At 38.8% G+C, this 26,692-nt stretch overlaps 1 protein-coding gene across 2 annotated transcripts; it reads left to right on the top strand.

The window, feature by feature from the left end:
• The first annotated feature begins 1,933 nt into the window (after positions 1-1,933).
• Positions 1,934-26,505, top strand: SNX6 (sorting nexin 6). Of its 2 annotated transcripts, none has more exons than XM_027458224.3 (14): positions 1,934-2,060; positions 2,214-2,261; positions 7,311-7,415; positions 8,235-8,345; positions 9,888-10,009; positions 11,989-12,112; positions 13,311-13,406; positions 14,688-14,793; positions 16,109-16,184; positions 16,828-16,867; positions 17,966-18,052; positions 18,964-19,123; positions 20,180-20,265; positions 25,811-26,505. In XM_027458224.3, exons 1-14 carry the CDS (start codon positions 2,055-2,057, stop codon positions 25,862-25,864), a joined length of 1,221 nt encoding a protein of 406 aa, XP_027314025.1. In that variant the 5' UTR covers positions 1,934-2,054; the 3' UTR covers positions 25,865-26,505. The 2 variants fall into 2 exon arrangements, with proteins under 2 accessions (XP_027314025.1, XP_038035851.1); XM_038179923.2 differs by having other exon boundaries at positions 1,952-2,060; positions 2,211-2,261.
• Positions 26,506-26,692: the final 187 nt, after the last annotated feature.

Genomic DNA, 26,692 nt, shown 5'->3' with positions numbered 1-26,692 from the left:
TCTGCCGGCTAGGCAGGTCGAGTGGAGGCAGGGCCTGATCAAGATGTAGATACGAAACGTGCGTGGAGGGAAGGGAGGAATGTGATGTTACCGGAGGGCGGTCAGATTGCCACAGCTACAACACGCAATTTCCCTCTTCCAGGGTTATATTTAGTTCATTGACCTGTTTTACGATTGGTGGGTAGACATAGAGGTGAGTGCGCAAACAGCCGCGATGGAGACTCCTTCAGTGGGGTGAGCTGTCAAAGGAAATTTAATGCAATCCTACAGCCTCAGCGTGGGCTTATGGAGCTGAGTGTTGACAGCAGAGCACCGAGAAGAGGTAGTGCTCTTCTCTAGCCTACTAGCCCAGTAACCGGGATGTCCCCACAGCAGCAGGAACATGCATTTGACTCCTTGTTCTGGTTCTGGTCCTTGCTTGTCCCTGTTTTCACAGATTCACACTAGCCTTTCCAGACTGGCCTCACATCTGTCCTGGGAGCCTCAGGCCACTATTCACACAGAAACCCTTCTCACACTATGGGCATGCCACAAACCAGGCAGCGGACAAGAGGGATGTGGCTTCTCACCACTGCCGAAGCTGAAACAGCCAGCAGCAAGCACTTCTGTGCCAGCAGGGAGGAGCATGGGGCAAAAGTAGGGCAAGACGTGGAGTTGGGAGAGATTGATCTGATCAGGGCATGTCAAAAGATTTGTATCATGGATAAGATTGCTGCTTAGCAGTTTTGGTATCATGTTGTACAGAATAACTTCCGGGCCACAGTACTACTGCTGTATTGGCCTATGTTGCTCCTTGGTCTCCAAGCCACAAAAAAAAAAGGACCAAACTGCTTCCAGAGCCATGCTGGAAAACCATATAGCCATTTATTTATTTATTTTATTTGTACATGCTTTTGAGATGGTCATGCTACTGGGTTCATGCCAGTCAGCTGGACTCCTCAGCAGTCTGAAAAAAGGAGTTCTCTTTTTTATTATTTGTGAAGCCTTGTCAAAGCTCTTTGGGTAAGGTTCTTTGGCCCTACAAGAACGTATTAACAATTAAGAAAAGGAATCAACCTAAGGTAATTCAGGTAGTTCTGTCAGTGATCTTTAATTTTTCCATGAATTTAAGATTTCAGCACGGCACTGAGCCCAGACTATGCACAGAACAGGATGCTGGTACACGCAGGTATATCACAGAAATACAACAGGAATATATACCACAATATATTAATACCACAATCAATACCACAGAAACCAGTTTCCTGCACGGCTTTGTCTTTGCCTCTCCAGCGTGGCAAGATTGTTATTGAAACAGAGGCCACCTACTCTTTCTCAGCATCCCATAAAATATTTTTAATTCTCTAGACCTGAGGAGCAAATCAGTACTGTGTAAAATTGCACATGCCTGGATCAGCGCAGAAACTGACTGCGTACATGAAAATTGCTGGAAGGACAGCCTATTAAATTACACAGAAAAACCATGTTCAAAGGCCTTTTTCCACAGCCACGCTAAAGGCAATTTTCAAGACCATTTCTGTTATCTGACTCCCAGGTGTGTTTTGAAGCATGACGGAGCTCAGGAAGCTTTCTCTTCGCCCACCCCACAGCTGCAGGACGGGGGCTCTCCACGGTGTCACCTCCTTGTGAGCTTAGGCCCAGCCACCCCTGGTGCTGCTGCTGGGAGCGGTGGTCCTGCCCCATTAGTGCTTGTGCAAACGTCTTTTTGGCTGTGTGGCGGCGTTGGCTCAGATGGAAACCAGCTCACTTTCTGTGGGACTAATTTGCATCGGGACCAACTCCCTCACCTCCCTGCACCCCTGGGGGTGCTGATACCCACCCTGCCACCACCTCTCCCCCTCCCCTCGCAGCCCGGCTGCCACACGCCGCGTCCCCTCAGGCGGGGAGGCTGCGACCCGCCCGCTCCCTCGCGAGAGGCGCCGCCGCCGCCGCCGCCACAGCCGCGCCCCGCCCCGCCCCGCCCTGCGCGCCGCAGCCCCGCCCCGCCGCTGGGCTGCGGGCGGCCTGGCGGGGGGAGAGCGGCGCGGAGCGGAGCGGCGCGGAGCCGGGCAGCCATGATGGTGGGGGTCCGGGCGGCCCGCGGCCGGGGCGGGGCGGGCGGGCAGGGGGAGGGCGCGGCCGGTCGCTAACCTGTGCGCTTTGTCTCCCCCCCCCCCCTCCTTCTCCCCTCACGCCCGCCCGCTCGCCGCGTCCCCCCGGCCGGCCGCCAGCAGGAAGGCTCGGACGACGGCCCGGATTTCCTCTCGGAGGAGGACCGAGGGGTGAGTGGAGCCCGGCGGCGCTCGGGGGGGACGGGGCCGGGCCGGGCAGGGCAGGGCCGGGCAGGGCGCTCGGCCTCCCGCTGCGGGGGGCTGCGGGCTGCGGGCGGCCCCCCCCTCGCACAGCTCCGGCCGGCGGCGGGGCGCGGGGTGCCCCCCGGAGCCCTGGGGCCGCCTCCGGCGGGGGGCCGGGGCCTAGGAGGCGGCCCCGGGTGCGCTCGGTAGGCCCCGGAGGTGCCCCGGAGGTAACAATGGGACGGGAGCGCCGCGGGCATGCGCTGCCCGGGGAGCGCCGCGGGGAGAAGTTGGGGGGACGGGGCCGGGGCTGGGGGCTGGGGGTGCCCGGCCCTGCCCGGCCTGCGCGACGCTTCAGCGGCTGCATCCATCCGTCTGTCCGGCTGCACCTTCCCTCTCACCCAGCAGCAGGTCGGGCAGGGAGCGGGGCTCATCCAGGGCCAGGGCACAGAGCTGTCGGTGTGGCGTGAGGGGCTCCCCACAGCCAGGCACGGAGGGCACGGCCTGGCCTTGCGGCTGCTGGGAGATGCCACGGCCACAGCTGTGTCCTGCTACAGATACAGGATCTGCAGAACACGGTGTTGCCATGCTCAGTGTCCAGTGCAACGTGAAGTACAAAGCGATTTTTGGCTGTGTGCATCTGGTAGGATTTTGTGCATTTTCCGTTCCAGTTCCTCAAACCAGGGCTGAAGAACACCAGCAGAGTTGAATTTTGCATGTCCTGTCCCTATTACATAGGAACAGACACCAAAACACACGGTTCAGTTGTTTTTACCTGACGATGTAGGAGGAATACGAGAATGCAGGTCTGATCCTGTGTGAAGCTTTGCTGTTTGCTTTTTAATTTTCTAAGGCCACAAGTAGTCAGAGTTCACAATGTAATTTTAAAGCCTTCAGAAATCTCTTAACAGTCTTGTTTGTGCTGCTGAATAACTTGCATCATTTCAGTTGGCCAAATGCACTCCTCTATCTTTCTTTTTTTCTTCCACTTGCATCCAGCACTGAGGAAATAAACACTGTCCTTCTCCTTTTCCTAATTTTGCTTTTAGGTTTCTTATTTTCAGTTGTTTTTTGCCACCCTACTGCTGCGTAAATCCCTGGGGTTAAAATACAGTCCATCATCTGCACGATTTTGATTGTGCCACAGAAAGCCTAATCAGAAGCAACACTGGCAGCCTGTTCATGAATGGGTTCTCTGTGCTATTATCTTCAAAACCTTAACTTCTTTTTTCTTGGTAGCAGTAGTATAAACAAACAGCTTTACTCAGATTGTTTCCCTTGTTCTGATTTGTCACCTTCTTTCACTTGTGATTAAAAAGTGGATAGGTGAAGCCTTTATTTGCAAGTGCGTATGGCAATTTCTGGTTAGAGTAATTCACGTTTAGTTTTGAAAATCAGTACTCTTTTCTTTGGAGTTTGGAGATCCTTAGGACAACCGCAGTCGTAGCTCTTAGAATCGTGTTGGTCAGCTGCAGTTGTGTTAAGTCCCATGTGGAGATGATGGGATGAAAAGAGGGCTGGAAATAATGCTGATGCCACATAAAACGGGAATTCTCCTACAATTGCTTTATGCCATATGGAGTCTTTTCCGGAGGATTGTAAAGCAGAGGACTGAGAATCATCTTGGAGGAAGTAGCAGTGGGTGGTCTGTAGAAGGAACCTATTATGAGTAGTCTGCATAAAATGAACTTGCAGGAATTGCTTTTCTGAATCTCACTTAGGAAGATACTATTGAGTCCCCTTAGAGTAACTCAGTTCCTGTTTTTGTGCGTGTGTGTGATCTCTAATGTAAGCAATGAGTGCTTTAAAAGGTGGTAGAGTATTGCCCTGCTAGTACTGTCTTGTATATTTTGTGTCTATATATACTTCAGCTGACTTGGCTAATGGTCCCGTGTGCTCATTTAGGGGAAGTGCGCTATCCCTTAGAACAGGTCTGCTAGAAACTTGATGCTGTGCTGAGGCTTGGTATTCTTTTGTTGCGAAAGTGTTGTTTGTTTTCCTTGCTCTGAGTATTTAAATGCCTGTAAAGAACCTGTTGAAAAAAACGGGTCCTTCTTCTCTAACTCTTTTGAAAGAGTTTAGAGTATCGCAGTTACTGCTGTTAAAGGATGACATTGCCTAGGAATGTAAGGTTTGCTTGTTCCCCTTGTCTCTTCCAGCTTCCTTTCATTATCATTTGAAGTACATTTGGCCCTTGAACAAGGCTTGAGGTGCTAAATCCTCTCCATTTGCATTGTGTTTTCTTTTAGTACTGTAACATCAATTAGTCCTGTTTTGGCTTCTGGCATTTTTTTTTAAGACCCTTTGAATAAAAAAGGGCCTCTGCTAGTATAGCTTAGGAAACTATAAAGCAGCTAAATTAACTTAGCTTTTGTTTTGCAAGTTATTCAGCATAAGTGTAGAGCATGTATGTAAGCATAAAGTTACTGTGCAATTTTATGCCTATTAGATTAGGGTGGGTGGTGGAGCCAAGAGGCAGAGGGATTTATCCCATCTCTGTTTTTTCCGGAGTTTAAAGTAGTTTCATTTCAGTTTTTGTCCAAGTCAGACTTTGGAAAGTTTTGTAGTGTGTTATGTTTTCATTTTCTGTTCTTTGTGACTAGAAAACCATGCACTGCTGCCAGTTTCCTTTTGAAGCAGTGAAGAGATCGCTTAAGTTTGTTGTGTGATGATGCTGTTTGTGAATTTAATTCCCAGTAATACAATGTGAGCCATTGTGTCAGATGAATAAATTTATGGTCCTTCAACTTTCTGGTTGTCTTTGACACCTTTCATTGAATGCTTCATTACCATTGCAGATGAAAATGTTCCCCGTTGGCAGTCAAGCTATGTAGCATAATTTAACATACGATTAAACTCTTCAGGATTGTTACAAGTGTAACTTGGTATAAATCAAACAAGTAGTCCTTTACAGTTGTGTGTCTTGAGTGAAGTTGTTGGGGTTCGTGTTGCTCTTCCTTTTCTCAGTACAGATAAGCATTTTGCTTCTGAGGTTGTAAAGGGTGCGTATGGCCCCGTAGGGTGTGATGCACTAGATGCTGGGTAAGTACCAGTGACAAATCTGAACAGTGGTTTTTCTGAATCTTAAGGTTTCTAATTGTACAGCTTTTTTAAAAAAAAAGGAAAACAAAGTATATTAGTAAAATCGTTAAGACTTGTGAAAGACTACCGAAAAAAAAAGTCTGGATAATTCAGATTATTTGCTGAGAGCTTTCTGCTGTGCTCGTTAATGTGTTCTGGGGGACTGGAGAAGAACGAGCAGTACCTCAAACAATGTAACCACTAAAAACTTTTTTCCAGGCTGGAAAAATGTGGTGTCATGACATAAGGCTGACACTGGTATGTCAGATTATATTTTTCTTTCCTAAATTAGATGTTAAGCACGTTGGAAACTCAGTAGGAGCTGGGACATTCTGCTTTGGCGAAGTGATCTGCAGCGGATCGTTGCATGTTATTATCACGTCTTTGTGTGAGGCAGTGACCCACTTGGAGGAAACAAAACACCCCCAAAATACTACTATTCGTGTAGTAGCTGTTGAACGTTATTGTAGCCTAGCATAATGCTCCAGGCCGTATGATTTGGTTTAGCTTAATACAGTAATTGTAAGCTCGAGCAGCCTCATCGCTGCCGCATAAGCAGCGGAGTTGCTGGTGTATTAAGTGTAACAAGAAAAGTAAACAGTGGGTGCTGACCACTAAAATTTAAGATCAGGGTTAAGATAACTAGCAGAAAACAAGATGTGGCAGTTGATGCTTCTCTCCTAGCACCGTTTCAGTGCTTTTCAGTGTTCCTTTCAGAATCTGCTCATGCATAGCCTTTGTGCTGTATGTCGCTGATACTTGGTGTGTTTTTGGACTCGAGCGCAGACTTCAGAAATGCATTCCTAAAAATCTTGCAGGAAAAAGTCTGATCTCTGTATGGCAAAGCACTTCTATACAGTACAATGTGTTATTTCTAGAAATTAATGCAACATCAAAGACAACAAAACGCTTCAGTAAAAAGTGACTCTCACAAGCATGACAAATGAAACAACTTCTGACAGTGTGACTGTAGAAGATTAGTTAGCCTCAGTACTTGTAAAAGTATTCTGAATGTTATTTGATCGTGATTATGAGATGGTCATGGAACAAATTGTTCTAGAACAGCAAGGGTGAGGGGAAGTGAACTTCTCCTTGAGGTCTAGGTGAGGTTAGTTTCACTGGGTAGTGGTGAAGCCTCTGGTCCAGCTACTGCCAAACACAGACGCATAATTGCAGTGCTCAGATAATCTGATTGTTCTGTATTTGATCATTGTCTCATTTTCTTCTTGATTTGATTTGCATTAGACTGTGATAGTTAAGATTTCACATGCGACATGGAAGAAAAAATGTATGTTGCTAGCACTGTTGCCATTTCTCATGCTGTTTTTGAAGGGATTGGCATCTTGTTTTTTCAGAAAAAATGTTTCAAAGGAAACTTATCTCTGTAGTTCAGAGAATTATTATTATTATTTTTTTATCATTTTCAGTCTATTATAGGAAATCTTAAGAATAGTGTAAGACAATGCAAGTAATCTAGGTCCCTAACAGATCTTGCTTTGAAATACAGGACCACTTCTCAAAAACACCTTGACATCTATCAGTCACTTTTAAATTACCTTACATGCTGCAGGTTGTTGGTTGAGTGTAGGTATGTGGAAGAATGGGGATGGAGAAGAGAAGAGAAACCTACAGAACTGGCTGCTATCTGTAAATGTACTTTGACCATCTCAATTGCTAACAAGTTAACAATACACAGAAGTGAGGCTGGTGCACATATAGGGAATGCAATAAAGGATATCATTTGTATGATCATGTGTGCCATAAGGAGTACTAATAGATCCCCTCCCACCCCCCAAAATAATATTTTTTTTATTTTATTTTGTAATTTATCTTTAGTCATTTAAGAATGTTCATTGTTGCAGGAAGGATCAGGGTTTTTCTCAAGGGAAGTATAACGGAAATGCAATTAACTTTTTTTTTTTTAATTTGAGCTAAATAGATTTTTTCTTTGTTTAGCTTAGAGCAATAAACGTAGATCTCCAGACTGATGCTGCTCTGCAAGTGGATATCTCAGATGCACTCAGTGAGAGGGATAAAGTGAAATTCACTGTCCACACAAAGGTAAAAGATTGCGTTTGTGCATTGTTTTCTTAATTATAGAAAAAGTTTGCTTAGATTGTATTTTTGAAGCAAGTGTAATATATATATTTCAAAGGAAATGAGAAAATAGCACTGTCTCTTGTTTAAGAGACTATGGAGCTGCAGTGCTCAACAAAATACATGTATTCAATGACAAAAAATTGAGTTTTAAAAAGAGCCTAGGAAAGTGTTCTTTTTTGTACCAATGTGATATCATGTGACTCCTAGGCTTATTAATTAGCCTGTTTGCAGGTAGAATTTTTAATACACCTCAATAATCTTTAGTGTGGTTTTAGGCTAGCCATCGTTTCAGAGTCTAAAAATACATTTCATAACAAATTATATTCAAGAATCACTTCTAGTTACTGTTTATGTCTGGCTTCTTCTTGTAAATTTAATGGTTTATTGATTGCAGAATCACAGAATGGTTGAGGTGGAAGAATTGCTGGAGATCGTTTAGTCCCATGTCCTCCCTCCATTGCCACCGTAAAACTGGGGTGAATGTGAGCAGGTTGTTCAGGGTTTTTGCCCAGTTGGGTTTTGAATATCTGCAAGGGTGGAGACTGCACAGCCCCCCTAGGCAACCCGTACCAATTTATCGATGCACTAATTGAGATGAGGGTAATTATTGCTTTATAAACTTTTTTTTTGACCAAATCCATATCTGGATGCTTGGATTTTTTTTTTTTTTAACAGGGTTATACTTTGATATTCCTCCAAGGCTCTTTTCATATACTAATGAAAAACACTGACTTCTGTTTTTATTTTTCTAAATTGTAGTTCTTCCTTTTCCCTTTCCAGAGTTCCTTACCAAATTTCAAACAAAATGAATTTTCTGTTGTCCGGCAACATGAAGAGTTTATTTGGCTTCATGATTCGTTTGTCGAGAACGAAGACTATGCTGGCTATATCGTAAGTATTACAGTTCTTTGATGTCTGTGGAAAACAGGGCGTGTAAAAAGCACTCCTGGCTTTTAAGTCCAGTGGAAATGGCAGCTGTTCATTCCTTCTAAAGGGAGATCTAATGCTTTACTGTCATTTTACACAGTTATGCAAAGTTAATGTTTGAGGAAAGTCACTGTAGTTGTCATACTTCTTGCCTTTTAGTCCTAAGGAGTGAGTGCTTTAATCAGTATCCAGCGTATTTTTAGTCCGCAGTGTTGAAGTGTGGTGGATAGGTGAACTGTATAACTTGGTGGTATTTTCTTGTTCTTTTTTTCTCTCTCAAATTAAGCCAATGTTTAACTTAGTTACAGGTTTCATGCAGCCTTTGTTTTAGCTGGAATGGCAGAGTGCAGTAACTGAGCTCTAGTAATTAGGCTTTTTTGGTTTGGAAGATCAGAATCATAAATCAGTTGGGGGGGGGGAAGAAGCAAATACCATCTGTAACTACAGAAAACCTTAATGCGTAACTTAGCATTTTGTGGTTTATTTCAGGCATTCAGGGAAGAGGTGTCCCAAAAATAGTTACCTTATGACTATTAAAAATGGGTGCAACTGTTCATACTTTAATTACAAATAGGAATACTTGTCATTTTGATATGAAAGCTTTGTGTTTGGGTGAGGGGATTTGCTGATTCAGTAGGTAAATGTGTTAAATTTCTAATTGACTCCATTTGATGGATACATCATGATTTGATGGATACGTTATGATGAATATTACCTGTGATGTGTCATACCATTCTTGAGCTAGTCTTTTTTAGTAAGAAGAGCTATTTGGAGTGACTAGACCTTTGGAGTGGTAGTAACTAGCTTCAGACACCTGACTGAGTAGATTCTGGCATTTTTTTTTTGGTAATGCATTAATGTAATGGGCAAATATCAGTGAACTTAAATTTTATTTGTTCTGTTTGTCTTTGTTCATAGCGTTTCAGGATTAGTTTGACAGCAGTCTTTTCTCTTTCAGTGTTAATATACTGCATTACAATATTAGCCTAGAGACTTGTTTATTGTGTGCTTTGGTATTTCAGCAGATATATCTGTAATGTCAGCAGTGCTGCAAGAAAGAACTGGTGCCTTCAAACAACACAGAATGTGGGTTTTTCGGTTTAGTATTTTTGGGCATTATAAATGGATGGTTTGAAAGGAATTGTAGAATTCTTTCTTTAAACAAGAAACAATCTACACCAAATAAGTGAAACCACCATTTTATAATCAATTCTGGTTTAAATTTGTAATTCCTTGTATTGGTAAAGCTAGGTAAGGTTTGATTTCTGTTGTAATTAACCTACTGAAGACATTTAGTTAGTTCTTTAGTAATCTTCAAAAACATCTGGCCAAAATTGGCATAGTAATGCTGGATGTCTAACTCATTCAGGACAGAATTTACCCATAAATACCATAATGAATGACAACGTATGAAAAAGCTGCAGGCAAATTTCAGTTTTTTTTTTACTGAATGGATGTTGTTTGACTGAGAAGTTGAGCAATTAAAAATTTTTGATTCAATTCCAGATTCCGCCAGCACCACCCAGGCCTGACTTCGATGCCTCAAGGGAGAAATTGCAGAAACTTGGAGAAGGGGAAGGATCAATGACTAAAGAAGAATTCACCAAGATGAAACAAGAACTGGAGGCGTATGTAGACTTGATTACTACTTTTTTTTTAAATCAAATTTTAATGCTGTTTTGCTATCCCGTATTTCTGATTTCACTGCAAAAGTTCTCTGAGATAAAGGCTTGAGAATCAAGTTGCTGCATAACCAGCATTATCTTAGTGATCATGATCAGAGCCATTAGGAAAATTGTAGAAATAATTGCTTAGAAATTATAAAAAAAAATCATGGACAATCTTATGAAAAAGGAGGAAAATCAGCTTGTTCTTGAGAATTTTTTATAAGGGGAAAAAAACTAATTAGGTCCTTTTCCTTACAGAACACTTGCCAAGGGAGGAGGTAGCCTCAGTCTATATATATATATATTTTTTTCCCTGGTGTTCCCAGTTTTATAAGCACAATGAAAATTTAAGGTTTATAAATCTAGTGAATGAACTAGGGATTTTTGCATGTGGTTGGTATTGTAAGCATAGATGCCATCCTTCTGTTCTGCAAGAATATGGAGATTACTAGAAAATCTTTTTTTTTTTTTTTTCCTGAGTCTTCTGGGTTTTTGCCCAGGGAGAACATATCTCCTGAAAATAGTATCTTTCCATACTACGAATTTAGTATGTGTTGAAACATTCGCAACAAGTCTTTTCCATACCAAGTTACACAGCGAAGTTTCTCCTGGCTCCATCCACTTTCCTTGTCATGTGCTCACTTCTTTGATCTTTTTCCTGTCATTGGTTTCATTTTTTAAGTGTATATTTACACTGCTTCTAGACTGTTTCTGTCAAGAGCTCTGAATTGGCAAGAAAAGTACCTAGAACTCTTAGTAATGCTGCTTTCTCTCCAAATTCTAGCTGCCGTGAGCAAATATCTTAAAGCTCTGTATTAGTGTTACATGCAACATAATTTATTGCAGAGTAGATATACACTTCATATGCAGAGAACTGGAAATTAGCAAAACACTATAGATCTTAAAGAATCTGTGGTTTTCCAGCGGCCCTGATCATGATTCTCTTGTGGTCTGGTTAGGGGTTGGATAACACAGAAAACTTTGGGTTTCTTCTACTGCCACCTCCATCCTCTGCATCCTCCTTTTTTGTCTTCACTGAATGACTACTACTCTCACTGAGATCAAACATCTCCCAACACTGGCCCTGCTGGTTTGCTGGTATGTAAATCTTAACCTCTTGGACATAACGGAAGCAGAAGTGTTGATTATCATTTCAACTTTGACCTCAGAATGGGGAAAAAAGCCTCTTCCTCGTTTCTAGAGAGGTTACAGCTTATTCTTTGAATTTGCAGAGCAAAACGTTCTAGCAAACTTGTATTGATAAGAATGCCTTCCTCTTAATTAAATCACAAATGAATAATTGCTTTAAAGTTGAGTCAGTTCACTTGGGCAACTGTGCAATTTTCATGGTAAAATGTGATTATTTTTTTTGGTGGTACCTACCAAACACAATTTCACTTTTAGAACCACTATGAAGCATGACATCTGTGTAAGCTTCAGACAAAAAAGGCTCAGTGCTTTAACGTGGAGTAAGAGGCAGCTATTTAAAGAGCTAACAAAATGATAAGAGCATTTAAGTAAGGAAGGAGGGTGCAAACAGGCAAGGGGATGGAGATGGGGAGGAAAGAAATTGCACGTCAGTTAGTGTTGTTTGTGTCTCTATTTCTTGACTTTTGTGGATGCAGGGAAAAGACACCTAAATGAGGTTACACTTACAGCAAACCAGTCAGTGTTAGCTAGTCTTAAAAATTAGATTGTATTTGTTAAGTCTTCTTTAAAAGTATCTGTAATATGTTAAGGCTTCAAATCTCCTCCTGCCCCCCAGTATTAACGTTGTGCTATTTGTTCATGTATACATAAAATATCAATAATAACCTCAACTATGTGAGCTTAAAATTTTGTATGCTTACTGAGGATCTCTTTAAGCTTCTCAGTAGGTTTTTCTCAGACTTTATTGCTTCAAGTGAAATTCTTATGTCTGTCTTGTTTCTTGTTTTCAGTGAATATTTGGCAATATTCAAGAAGACAGTTGCAATGCATGAAGTGTTTTTGTGTCGTGTGGCAGCACATCCTATTTTGAGGAAGGATTTAAATTTCCATGTCTTCTTGGAATACAATCAGGATGTGAGTATTGAAAACTGAATTGCTGGAAGAGAAATTAAGATGGACTTCTATGGTAGCACGGAAAATTGATTAAGAGGGCTTTACCTCCTGGAGCAAATTGCATCAGTTACTTCATACCAGACATATTTGTATTTTAAAACTTAGAAATTAATTTAGGTCTGGCGAGTTCATTCTGCTGTCACCTGGGGAACCAAATGCTCCGTGTACTCTAGCCTCAGCATCAAAAGTATTAATGGATATCAAATATGTTTTGGATTAAAAAGATTAGCTTTTGATAGTGATTTCATTTGGTGTTTTCCCCTCCTTGGCTGGAACTTGGGGTGTGGAGTGAGGGTGGGGGAGTTAAAGCAACAAAGCTGGAACACAGATTTTTCAGGATTTGGAACCGTGGTTTAAATTTTGTTGCTCACAAAACCAGGGTGAATTTGTTATGAAATTTTATGATAAAGCTTTTTTTTTTTTTTTTTTAATGTAGGTGACACTTCAATTGTTTTTTGTTTTTTCTCCTAGATGCTTAGCTACTATGGCTATCGTAATACTAAGTGCTCATGTTCTACAAATGCAGTAAAGGCAGAAAAATTGCAGAAATGAGCATTGAATGTTGAAGTAGAAAGCACTGATTCAATTGAGTACATGCTTATCTTCACAATATATTACAGAGGATCCTTGTTGGTTGATGTAGATATGCCAGCTCTAATTTCCTAAAGCAGGCAGACTCAAATGGGCAGGAAGTGTGTGAGCAGACTGAAACCAATGTTATCCTTCGTCTAGTAAGGGATCTAAGGCTTCTGCACTTTCTGAAAGTGAAAGATCTGTGATTCTACACTTAAAAGAGCAAAGCCTAGTAATTATTAAGTTAACTCATCAGCTATACTATGCATGATAAATACTGTATTATTGATAACACAAAGGTAAACGTCATGTGTTTAATATTATCCATATCTGTTCGATTAATACTGATTTTTTTTTTTATTCTGGAAGAGTATTTTACGTATAAGGACAGTCTAGTAAATGAGAATAGTATGTTCTGGGTTGCATGGTCCTCTGTCCCCCTTGATGTAGGGTTTGACTAAGCAGAGAGCAGGAAAACTGGTTTAAGAGTAGCAGGTTTTGGTATGTCAATCTATATTTACAAGAAGAAAAAGGTTCTGTTGCCTCCAGGAAGTGAACTAACGTGATATATCAATTTGTTTTTCAGTTGAGTGTTCGTGGGAAAAATAAGAAAGAGAAACTTGAAGACTTCTTTAAAAATATGGTTAAATCAGCAGATGGTGTCATTGTTTCAGGAGTAAAGGTGATTGAAGCTTAACCTATCAAGATTTAAAAAAAAATAAAAAAAATAGCATATTAATGTTGTTCTTTTTTTCAATTGAGCTGGAATTTTACATAGCTACAATAAGGACTTTTTAGCCATGTCTTTCAAAAATTAGAGGCAGAGCATGGGAAGGGACCTGTGCCTCTGAATGCAAGATCTCTGAGAACTATCTAATTGCTTTTGTGAAAGGGGACTTCCTATATACTTTCCTTTCTCCTATTTTGCAGAATTAAGTGTGTGGGTTTTTTTTTCCACCCATAGGTAATTGATTATCTTTTTGGTTTTGGTCTGTCTTTTTTTTTATGGCAAGCAAGTGTGATGACAGCTGCTCAGAATTGTCCCTGCCTTATAACATTCTTCTACCTTTTCAAAACTATGCACGGCAGAGGTGATATTATGTTTTCCCTCAGAGAAGACTCAAGAAGATAGCTGAGATGATGAAAATGCAATTTTATTTCAACTTTTCCTAAAGTTGAAAGAATGGTTTTATAACAAACAAATTCTGCAGAAGCTGCTGATGATCTTTCTTTCTAGTGATAACTTTCCATTTGCAAGCAAGTTAGCAGAGCTAAAATTCCTAGTTGTAAAATCTTGAATTTCAGCTGTGCTGGACAGTGGATATAAGATAAAACCATAGGTTAAATGTGACTCAGAGAAAAATACAGAATTCAAAATAACCAGCAGTTACTATTCAAAAAGTTCAAAATTGTTCAAAGCCCATGTTGTGGCCTGTTATGTGTTTTTGAGCATCTGTTCTGTTTTTGTTTTAATTTAAGTAAATGTAAACCAAATACCTTAAATGGCAATGCAATGACTATTTACACTTGCATACACTTACCAACTTGAAAGACATCTGTCATCAAGATCAGTGTTCCTGAGCTATAAGTTCATATGGCTGCAATCATACCATTTGCACAGCTGGGTATCTTTCTGCCTTTTTCTAGGTTGGTGTCTTATATTAAGCACTTGACATTTATCCTATTTTTCTATCAACAAAGTGATAGTAGAGAACTTATTTTCTTTGTTTCAGGTTTAGTTACTTAGACCTTTAAAATGCTTGCTACAAATTCATAATAAAACTTCAGAACAGGATAAAATAAGTGGAAAATAAGAGGAAATTGATTTACATAAGTGGTGATTTAGACAATAAAAATAGATTTCATTTCCTGTCACAGCAATATGTGCCAATCTCTGTATAAATTACACTACACAGAGTGAGTGAAATCTGAGGATTTTGAGATTGTCCTTGTTTTTCTGCAGGATGTGGATGATTTCTTTGAACATGAAAGAACATTCCTTGTAGAATACCACAACCGAGTCAAAGATGCCTCTGCCAAATCTGATAAAATGACAAGATCCCACAAAAGTGAGTTCTCCTTCCAGAAGGAAAAGAGTACTAGCTAAAGTGCACAGAAATGACTTGTGAGGAGCAGTAGTTTTTAGTTTTATTTTTACATGCAAAAACTGATTGATTTTCTCCAAGTGTAGTTTTCAGGTAGTGAAACAAAGTTTAATCTCATTTTCAACGTTTAGCCTTTGCTGTAATAGACTGGATGGAGTACAAACAGTGTGCAGCAACATTGAAGATATCCTGAGTCTTCATGCTGTCCCTTTGAAGAGAAACACAAAACTTTATGTAGGCATATGTATTTGTTGAAGTCTCATTCTTCTTAGTTGTTAATGTTATATTCCCCACTTTATATTTTATTTGTGATTTTAATCCTAATGAAGTTAGTCTTTATTAAATGAGCTAGCATTCATCAGGGTGCAAATTGTTACATACTATGCGTTGCATTGCCTTGCTGAGCAGCATACTCATGTTTGGGCTGTTAGTTTTAGACCAGGAGGTCCAGTTTCCATTTTTTTTTCAGCCTTCTAGAATGGAGACTGGAATGTGTATTCAGTAGTGTGGTTTGCAGGACACCTCCTGTTGCTGAGGTGAGATTCTTCACTTAGCTATTGATTCCTCTTCCTGAGATGAATGCTAGCTAATGGTCATTTCTTGAAGCTCTAGGTAGTGCTCTCAATTGCAGAGAAAATCGAAACCTTTGGTTTAGGAATATATATATATACTTAAATCCTATAAGTTTACTGGCAATTTTTATTAAACTGAGAAGTGAGACAAATGGTACCTTTTGAAATTCTGGCTAGAATATTAGAGCTATAACCTCAGAAGCTCATTTTGAAAATGGGCAATCGGTAGGTTACGAATAACTTGCTTGTGATCTGCAGAGAGCTGCAGTGCTTATGGAGTTACTGACTTCCTATTTCCAGCAGAAAATGTATTTTATGTTTAAATATGAGAAGTAGATGTGAAGGTTAATGACTACCTAATACCATTCTTCACTGTAACCAACTGCACTAATTCCCTTGGGATGTATGGAGTAATGAATTATTGGACTGATGATGACACACTCAATCTGTTAAAACAAGGTTGTCTTACTTAATAATGAGAATTCCTTCAGATGGCTCTTTGATACTATATAACTGGTTCTAACTTCCAGTTGAAGCTTGAAGTTGTCATTCATAATACGTGTTCTATATGGAATTTCATTTCTGTTTTTGTATCAAAACATGTTCCTTTTAGAAAAACGCCCACTCTTGAAGAAATAAAGGAACTAACTTTCCAGAAAGGAGAGGTATTCAATGGTAAAAACAAGTGCTTCCTTTTTTTTCTCTAGATGTTGCAGATGACTATAATAGAATTGGTTCTTCATTATATGCATTAGGAACACAGGATTCCACAGATATATGCAAGTAAGATTTTGTTAATAACTTATGGGGGGGGCTTTCCTAGTAGCAGTCTTCATGGTGATCTGCTGAAGTTGGTAGCACACTTGCTATGAGAACAGAATTTATTGTGGTTGTATCCCATTAAGAGATTTTTCCTTAGCATTCAAGGTAATGTCTGTCTTCTCTCAACATGAAATTACTTGATTGTAATTCAGTCTGCTGTTATGCTGAACCCCTTGTTTTGCTTCCTCTGATACAGATACGCAACACTGTTCAGCCTCCTTGCATCTCAAGTAGGGCATGGCGTGTTTACTGTTTGGAGAAAAGCACATTCAGATTTGAGTGAAGGACACTTGATAATAGCATAAGACTGTTAACCAGTGTGGTGGTATTTGGAGTTTAACTTAAAGCGTAAAGAATCCTTGAGGAGCAGTTTGGTGATTCTTTAGAAAAATCCGTTATGCTTTGCCTCTTACCTTTTAAGAAGTTGTACAACTCCCAAACATATGAAGTACTACAATTTAAAAACTTTATTTTCTCTGGTTTCTGTACAATTATAAGCAGCACCTTTACAGCTTTTATTGCAATACACAAACTATATTTTGAGTTACAGAAAATTGATTAGACTGTTAATTTTGTTATAATACCAACTGTTTCCTTCCTGCAGGTTTTTCCTGAAGGTGTCGGAGTTATTTGACAAAACAAGGGTATGTATTTTGAAATCTTTGCATATATATTCTTTGTGTGCATGTTTGAAGTGTCAGGATGCTTTGTGTCACTTAAACGTGAGCATGTGGATGTTTTAAGGATGGTGCTACATTGAATATTTAAGAAACATGTACTAGGGAGTGAAAAAATGTAAGATTTCAGTCATCTGTTTTGTAAAATGATTGATCCTTATGAGTATTCAGTCTACTAAACTTTTCTTGGCAGTCTTTCTGTCTTCTGTGTAATAAGCTACTAAAGCTGCTGTATATCTTAAATGCTTAGACTACCTTCCATACTTGAAATTGGTTATCACAGAACTTGTTAAGGGAAAAAGAAATTTAATCCTTAATCCAAAAAAATGGAGGACATGTTGCTTTTTTCTGAAGCCAAGACCTGTTTCTGTAGAGGCATGCCACATACTAGGAAACCTTTTGAGTGGAGTGTGTGCATTTCCTAAACAGTTGTATCCATGTAAATGGGTGCTTTAAAGAAAATGAAATTTGCGAAATTACTTGCTTTGACCTCAAATGTTGCCTTTAGAATTTGTTTTAAAATTAAGATACTTAAAGTGCACCTACAGACTCTGTTTCTAAATTCACAGAAATTTGTTTTAGATATGAGCAAGTGATCTTATTGGGAAGTAGTATTTTGAACCATTTAATGCAGTGTAGTTACACAGCTATTCTGCAAGGGTACTTTAAATGTTTTCCTTCGATCTCAAAAATTACACCACTTCTTGTGCAACTCTTTATACTACAGAAACTGTTTCCCTGCTGTTTCTCTAGTATATTATATATATGTGTATACATGTATGTATACTAGAAGTTGGAAAGAAAGCTTTGTTTAAAATAGCCAATTGTCAATTACTGCTCGCACAGTAGGTTATTGCTTATATTTTAATACAAAAGACTAATTCTGTTTCTCATGATGCACGTTTAAGTATTCCATCACAAGTGCATGATCTTAGCTTTTGAGAAAGACTTTTTGAAAAATCTGTCATGCACTATTGTATATTTTATATTGTATTTACATCATACGAATGAATGCCTGATGTCTAGATGTTTTTAAATTGATGCTTTTACTTACTGTTTTTCCAGAAAATAGAGGCCCGGGTATCTGCTGATGAAGATCTTAAACTTTCTGATCTTCTGAAATATTACTTAAGGGAATCTCAAGCTGCTAAGGTGAATTTGTTGCATGTTCAATGAAGTAGTGTTTCTTTTTTTTCTTTTTTTCCTTTTTTTTTTATATAAAGAAGGGAAACAAAATTGCTTTGAGAAATACACAGTATGTTTTTTTAAAAGTGGGTATGTTATAAATACTACCACCTCCAGCCTGCTATTTCTACCTCAACTGTAAAAATTGGATTTTAACTGCGTTGCTGTTCCATATATACAGTAATTTGGGATTGTGATCCACTTATCAAAGCTAAATTGTACAGTATAATTAAAAACAGTGGAGGAGCATTTGATGAATTTTTCAAGTTGCTTGTAGACTGCAAGCAGTCCTACTCCTTTTTGTAATATTAAAAAATGGATATTCTGGATGCTCTGCAAGTGCTGATGCAAAAACATGTGGGCCAGGTTTGATATTCTATACCTACTGAGATTCATTCTTAGTGTTGCTTGATACAGGATGATTAAGTAATACGACAGACTAAAGAAACGTCTGTATTTAAATCACAGCAATAACTGTTGCACAAAAAAAAGAATACTGCTGTCTCTTAGGCCCTGTGTGTATTTCTAATCCATAATCTAAATATAGTTTGTTTCTAATCTCAGAAGCTGTGAAATTTCCAATGATTGCCTCTTCTTAGACTTTTTGCAGTATCATCTAAGCCATCTGGTGCTAGCTTCTGTCAGACAAGATGCAGACCAAACAATATTAAATTGCATGTCTGATCCAGTATGGACGTTTTTGTGATTTGCAGAATGAAGTGAATAAAAATTATCTAGTTATAACTGAAATACAGGAAGAAAGACTAAAATTAATCTGATTTTTTTTTCCTTGGTATATGCTAATAAAATCCTTGGGTAGATTCTTGTAAACTTTGTACATCCTTCATTTATACATCCTCCTTTTTTTTTTTTTATAGGATCTCCTATATAGAAGATCTAGGTCACTAGTGGATTATGAAAATGCTAACAAGGCATTGGATAAAGCAAGAGCAAAAAATAAAGATGTGTTGCAAGCTGAAACTACTCAACAGATATGCTGTCAGAAATTTGAGAAAATATCTGAATCTGCAAAACAAGGTATTTGGGTGGTCTTTGATCCTATGTTACTACTTGAAAATTAACGGATTTTAAGATGCTGTTACTGCGAAGAATATTTTGTTCTGTGTTCCCTAAGCAAAGTATTATCTCTTAATCAGTACTTATTTTGGAAAGTTCAAATGGTATTTTCATTTGGCTCTGATAGTTACATTAGTCAATAATATCAGTGTCATAATTGTTTGGCAGAGCAAAGTTTAGGTACAGATTTTTTACCTCTCTCTTATATGCATAGAATAGTACATGAAAGGATAATTGCTAGCAGTAATGGCAAACCTGACTTTTTTTTCAAGTACTGTTGAAATTGCCATTTTGGTTTTATGCATTCTTCTGTGAAGGCAGCAGTTGGTGGCAGCAATGATACTAGAAAAGGGAGTGATCATGGAGAACAGAATTACAGTAACTGTAGAGAAAATCAATATTATTTACATGTTGCCTCTTTCCTGGAAACTTACTTTATTTTTGTCTAAGACTGTTGTGAGTAAGTAGTCATCTGACTCATTTGGGGCAGATTTGTACAAGGTTTAAACACCATGCTCTTCCGACTTAATAAGTTAAGAATTGTTTGTTCCTGTAAATTTGGCTAATGATTCCTTTAGATAAGACAGTGGAGGATGTGTGAACCCATCAGCCACGAAGTTATATGCATAAAGCATACTTGTTTCTTTTGTTCTTCATGCTAGTTTTTGTCAGGCATCTTCTGTAGAGACTTTCACATATCAGCTATCAAAGAACAGTGCACATAGAACACAAGAATTAAATGTTTAAAACCATCCACCTTGCAGTCTTTTCAAAACGAGCTTGGTGTCCACAAAACGTTAGCTAGACATGGAGAACTGCAATGATGGTTTGCTTCCTTATTATAAGGATGTAGCAGTATCTTTGAGTCTGGGATTTGCTGAGATTAAACTTGATGTATTTTTTTTTCCTGTTGCGCTCTCTCTTACTCTCTCCCTATTCCATTTTGAAGGAAAATCAGTTAACAGTTAAAGGCACTAGCATTAATACTGTTAACAACTCCATTTTTATTTTATACAGAACTGATAGACTTTAAGACAAGAAGAGTTGCAGCATTCAGAAAAAATTTAGTGGAACTAGCAGAACTGGAATTAAAGCATGCTAAGGTAACTGTGATCCCTTTTGGCCTTTATTTCAAATGGTTTTAAATATTATTTGCTTGAATAACCAAAACAGCTGCATGAGTTTTGTGTGATACATGTTCTGCATCCAAGAAAGGGGAGCTTGGTAAGCATTCTCCAGGAAGGTGAACTTTCTACAACTTCCTTTAATATTTAAAGAAAGAGAGTATAGGTGAAATAGCTCTAGGGGACTGGTGTGCTTTGAGGTGCCTTTGGAAAATTCATCTTCTGGAAGACAGTTTTGGCTGCAGTCTTATGGTTCTCTGGGTCTTTGATATTTATTGCTGCAGTTTGAATACCTGCCTCTTTTTAAAACCTCGTTTCATCATTTACAGTGAGATAGGAAGTGGTTTCTCCTGTTGTCCAGATGCTGAAGGCTTGATGTATACAGACAGATATTAAGAATGAGATCACACAGAAGGCCTGTCAGAAGTTAGGGATTAAAGGCAGATCAGTTCTGTATGTGCGCTTTTTGAGTTTACTTTTTTGAATTTAAACAACACTAGCAAAAGGGAAATGATGTAGATAGCCTTTATAGAAATAAGGGGTGTGTACTGTCCTTAAATTTCACAGTGTATTTGATTCTTTTAATCAATATGAAATTTTTTAAATTAAATCGGACTAGCTGCTCTGATTTGCTAGACAAGTATAACTGTTATACTTTAGTCCAATAGCAGAAAACATCTTTCTTCAAAAAGTCAACTCTTCGTTCATTTTCATTTTTCATTTACCTGAAAATGTGGTAAACACCAAGATTTGAATCACCTCAGAATATGGGTGTTAAATGGAGTAGTTAAGAGATTTGTAATGTTGGTGAGTTAACTTGTTCCCATCTTTTGGGCAGCTCTACGCTCTTTTCAGTAGTATTGATGGTGTCATTCATTTTGCCAAACCCATTGATTATGATACTAACATACTGTGAAATGCTTTTTGGGACTTGGTGGGATTTTTTTCCCCTAATCTGTGTAGGTTCAGTTTGATGGGATATTTTCCTGGCAAATTAATCAGTAAAGTCGGAGTGATCAACTCCTTTTTCAGATGAACAGTGCTTACTTTAATCAGAAATTTGGCAATTTTTCCCTCATTCTTAAAACTTCTGGAAGAGTCAGTAAAGTTTTTACAAGGTCTGTTGTATCTGACTTCTTGCTGAATTTCTTGCTTGCCTTGGAGTAAAATGCTTGCAAAATGTCTGTTTTCTAAATTATTGTCAAAGAATCATTTGTATTAACTCTGTGCAAATCAAAATCTTGTAGTGATGTTCTCTTGAATTTTACTAACTAATAACTGGAAAAGGTGAGGGAATGTCATTTATTTCTGTAGCTTTCAACTTACTTGATATGTGCTTCTTGAGGTCCTCAATTTACCTGGAAGGGCTTGAAACTTTTGAGCAAGTTCTTCATTTGTCACCAGTCTGTGTTTAGGACATGTACCTTCAGATAGTATGTCTCACCTTGTCTTAATAAGTTTACTAACAAGATGAGGCTGTAAGAAGCTTTGAACTCTAGCCCTCTTTTTAAAATTTTTTTGTTTGTTGAACCTCTTTTACCTATTTTATCACGGAGCACCGAGACTTGCTAAACAGTCTGGAATATTTAAATATTTCCAGTTGAAGGGGGCATTTTGACAAACGATGACTGTTCTTGGAATGTTAACAAACGTTATGACTTGTTTGAGCAAAAGGATATTTTGTTTCTCATTAGGTTTCAAAGTTCTGTTTTTTTTCAAAGGCTAAGTCTTGTGTTTATTCAACACATGCAACCACTGATGGATTAGTTTGGTTGCTATGCTTTTATTTTTATAGATTCTCAGTTGGGTTACTACAGAATTTACAAGTACAATAGATTGTTTTCCTGTCTTGTACAATGGGAGATTCTCTTACGCATTTGAGGATAGCCTTATGGATAGTTTTCTAATTAGTCTGTACAGGGTATTGAAGAACTAAATTGTTTGGCTGAGACTGTCTTTCTGAGGTACCTCCATAAAATGAAGAAAGAAGATATGAAAAGACCTGGATTTTTTTTTTTTTTTCTGATAGCATAGTCCCCTGATGTATGATGAACAATGTCAGGGGGATATGGGAATATAAAGGTTTTTCCTTGTGCTGGAGATTTTTTTTTTTTGTACTTGTTGCAATGCAAAATAAACAGTCCTGGTTTTGAGTGGGCTAAGCTGGGATATTAATAGACACGTAATTCTTCTTGCAGTGGAGCCAAAAGAGGGCTGGTAGAAACAAAAAGAAAGCTACTTTTTCCTGCAGGCAGTAAGTTCATCAGGTCAGACTAGAAGATCCCCTTTAAGTTTCTGGACAGAGTGCTTTGCCTCATGCTGCAGCAGTCCTTGTCTTCATGCTTTTGTGGCTTTTGAAGGCAGGTGAAGGGTTAGGCGCTCCAAACTAGGAAGCAGGCTTGGCAAGGGGATCTGGAGCACAGCACTTCCAGGCTTGGCAACGTGTGCTGTTGTTCAAGTCTGTGTGCTCTTTCCAGCAAAAAGCTAATGCTGGGGAAAAAAAGAGGGTGGAGAGGGCTGGGAGCAACAGATAGCAAAAGCGAGCAGCAGTGTATAGTTCTTTTAATGTTTTTGTTTGTTTGTTTGTTTGTTTTTCTGGAATGAGTATCTCTGGACTAGATGCCATGCAAATGCTTCTGGCTCTGAATCGTTCTAGCTGTATGGCTTCTAGACCTGGAGTTGCCTGGCATAGAAAGCACAGAGGTGAAACCTGCTCACCTGAGAGGTTGTCTGCTGAGACAAAAGGTGAAACCTGCTCAACCTGAGATGTTGTCTTCTGTGAGGAATTCAGCCACACTGAACACAGCTGCATGACTTACTGATACAAGTTTTGCTCAAAGTTGAAAGAAAAACATAAATCCTAAAACACAGCTGTGCTAAAAGAGTGATCCAAGTATTGAGAGAAGGCTTTGAAAGTTGGTTCCCATTTCCTGAGCTATATTGGGCTGTGTGGCTCTATAAACCTGGAAGGTGATGAAGTCAGACCTCTAGCAGATCAAGGGCACTGTGTGCACCAATATGAAGTATACCAGCTGTGCCCAGTTTTTACTACTTCTGAAATACTTGTTATAATCTGCTACTATGCTCTTAGGCTCCCCTGGTTGCAGTTTAGTCCTTTAGGGAAAGCTAAAAATCAGACTGTTGAGGATTGCTTTAAGTTGATGCAAGTGTAGGCTACTGTCAAGATGGATGATGACGACTCTGGTCCTCTACCTCATCTTGGCACTAGTATGTGTGCAGCTGTGTAGTAAGATGGAGCTAAAATATGCTTTTTTAAAGCTTTATTCTCTGTCTTGTTTTCACAGCGTTCCTTGTGTCAAAACACACAGTTTTAGCTGGGAGGGTCTAGGAATAAAGGGGAGTTTCCTTCTTTTCAGCAGAATGGACTCTAGATTCACTTAAAATAGCTGTCAAATTGAAACTTTAGGTTGGGTTGGTCTCTGGCCTATGGTAAGTGGACTACTGTTTCTTTATCTGTAGCCAGTCTTTGTGATTGTCTCTCTAGGTAGGGTCTGTTTTCTAGTTTGCTGGTTATGTTACAGCATAAATTATAGTTGTATTTTGTTTGCAGATCAGATTTTTTAGTATTGCAATAAGGAAATGTTAAAGGCAAAAATAACTTCTCTTGTGTTCATTTTTTTATGATTAGTAATTGATACATACTGTGATTTTAGGCTAGCTCTGTTTATGACTTAAGGCTTAATGTAGCTGACATGAAGCCTTATGCATTCAAGCATGTTGTGCAAAAGCTGCATTTAAACCTATTCTCTATTTTAAACCATTGAATTTTGAGGTGTTCTTGTGTTGGGCTTCATGTTTAAGAAGGAAGGATTGACAGTCTGAAACTTGGTGGAACTGTGGAAGTTATAGTCTTTACAGCATTTAGAGCCTTGGCTACACTTCGTGTTATGACGCATGAGTTTTAACTAAGCCACCTCCCTAAGAGAAAAAAAAAAGACATCTTTTTCCACAAATACTGGTATATACAGTCTTGCCTCTGGACTCTGGTGAGAAAAGAACTTGTTGCCATACTAACAACAGATGTCTGTTTGGAATCGACAGAAGGGAATAATCTAAACACAATGCTAAGGGATTTGGTTAAATGCTGGTGAAGTAGTTTTTTTCTTCCTGATTCTGTCACTACAGTCTACCAGTAACAGTAATTCCTAGAGCTCAGGAGTCTGAGTTGGCAATAAATGCTTTCCCAAGTTTGAAATTACAGGACTTGCTTGAGCTGTGCTGGTGCAAGTCAAGTCTGTCAAACGTTGCAGCCATAAGGAGGAATAGCTCACAGCCTCTACTGGCTTTGATTTATTATAATTTAAATAAGCTTCTTCTGAACTTCACAAATTTAATGAAAGTGAATGATGTGCATATTTGTAAAATGTCAGTAGACTGGCTGATTGAAACAGTGCTACAGAATGGCCTGCAAACTGCAGATATTTCCTGCTGCTACTGAACTGTAAAGGGATGGGCGAAAGATGACTAGTCAGACCTTCATTGTAGGCAGCAGGCGTGCAGTCCACAGACATTCTTCAGGCTGAAGAAATACTTCATTCCTATCATGACTTCATTACTAGCTAATAATCAATGGTTACAATAATAGAGACCTTGGATTTATGAGTTCTTCTGTACACAACGATGGGCCATCAAGTCCCTGTGCATCTCCTGTATATTGAGCTTGTTCATATCCCAGAACTGCAGGCCTAGTAAGGTAGCTTGTGACTGTCCTCTGCCAGTGTAGACATAAAAGGACAAAAAACTGTTGAAGCCTTAACTGAAATAGTTGTCTTCTGAATAAGACTTAAAATGGGTCAATAGACATAAACGGGAATCTTCTGTTTTAATGTAGTTAATTATTTAATCTGGATTGTAAAAACATTAACGGGGGATAGAGCTCTGATTTCTGACCTTTTTAGGCTGAGGGACAAGCATCCTTTTGCATATCTACTACAGGTCACTTGGAATGCTTTCAACTGAAAAAGTAAGAATGACAAATTGTTCAGTAGCTGTGTGGACATAAGTCAGTCTGTGGAAAGGCTGCTTTCCACAAACACGGCCTATCCTTGAATAGAGCTTGGAGCTTAAATGGCTGCTCTAGTGAGAAGATGCTGCGTGCTGAGCACTGGTTAACACTTCTTGATGCATTTGAAGAATGCTGAATTCATGAGAGCTTCTGTTTTGGGAATAATAATGCAGTGACAGAATAATAGTGATACTATTTTTCTAAAAAGAAAAAAAAGAAGCACAATGTTTAGATCTTTTGCAAGAAATTTGTGAAGTTGCTTTTGTAAGAAACTTACGAAGTACATGGATAGGGTAGCAAATGCTTATTTTTGAGTCTCCAGTTCTATGTAACAATGTTCTTATAATCAAAATATGATCTGACATGACTGTCTCTACATACACTTAATACCTATCTGTTCTCCATTAATGATGAGTGTCATTGCTGCTTAAAAAACATATGTTTGCCATAAGCTTAAAAAGAAAATAAAGAAATGTATTTTTTTTCTTATTTTTGCAGGGTAACTTACAGCTGCTGCAGAGCTGCCTGGCAGTGTTAAATGGTGACACATAAGCTACGCTCCGTCCTCCCACTAACAAGGGCTGCCCTCCTCTGGATTTTGTTTTCATGACTTTAAATAGGCATTTACAGTTCCCTGGAGAAATCATTTGACCAAGTGCACATAAGCAAGCTCCTCCTTTCAAAAGAATTAAAACAGACACCTGAAAGTAGCTCCAGACTATACGAAGCAACAGCATACTTGTTATTCATACATATTCATGTTTATTTAATCATTATATGCTTTCATTGTTCAGAAACCAAATGCTCTGTTTTTGTGAAGCTAGCCAATATGTTCATGTTATGAATACTATGATACAGCTGCCAATCTTATTTACCTTTGTAAGTAATTTCTGAAGTTCACCATTTGAAGTACATTGTTCAAATGGCTTAAATATTACCATTAGATATTTGAATATTGTTACTATAATGCATTGTATACACTGTCTTAGTTTTTTTTCCATGTACTGATATCAAGAAATTTAATCATTTTTTTTCAATTGTGAACATTTCTTAGAAGTTTTGGAGAACTTTGTGTAACCTTTATAACTATGATTTAAAAGGAAAAGCAAATACATTAGTATGTTTGCCTTAACTTGTAGACTAATCCAATTATTGTAAAATAAACCATGAAATCAATGATTTTTCTAAAATTATGCAGACACTGTATCATCTATAAGCTTAATATTTTCTAGTAAATCAGATTAGACTTCTCTCTATCCATCCTGTAAAACCATTAAGCACTAGATTGGTCTGACACTTAAGTACTCACCTGGTGCAATTTTTCACTTGCATTCTCAGGTTTATCTGTTTGCCTGTTTGTCTGTGACTTTCCTATCCATT

Source organism: Anas platyrhynchos, chromosome 5, assembly GCF_047663525.1.
Source record: "Anas platyrhynchos isolate ZD024472 breed Pekin duck chromosome 5, IASCAAS_PekinDuck_T2T, whole genome shotgun sequence".
NCBI lineage: Eukaryota > Metazoa > Chordata > Aves > Anseriformes > Anatidae > Anas > Anas platyrhynchos.
This window is presented reverse-complemented; position numbering and strand designations above follow the sequence as displayed.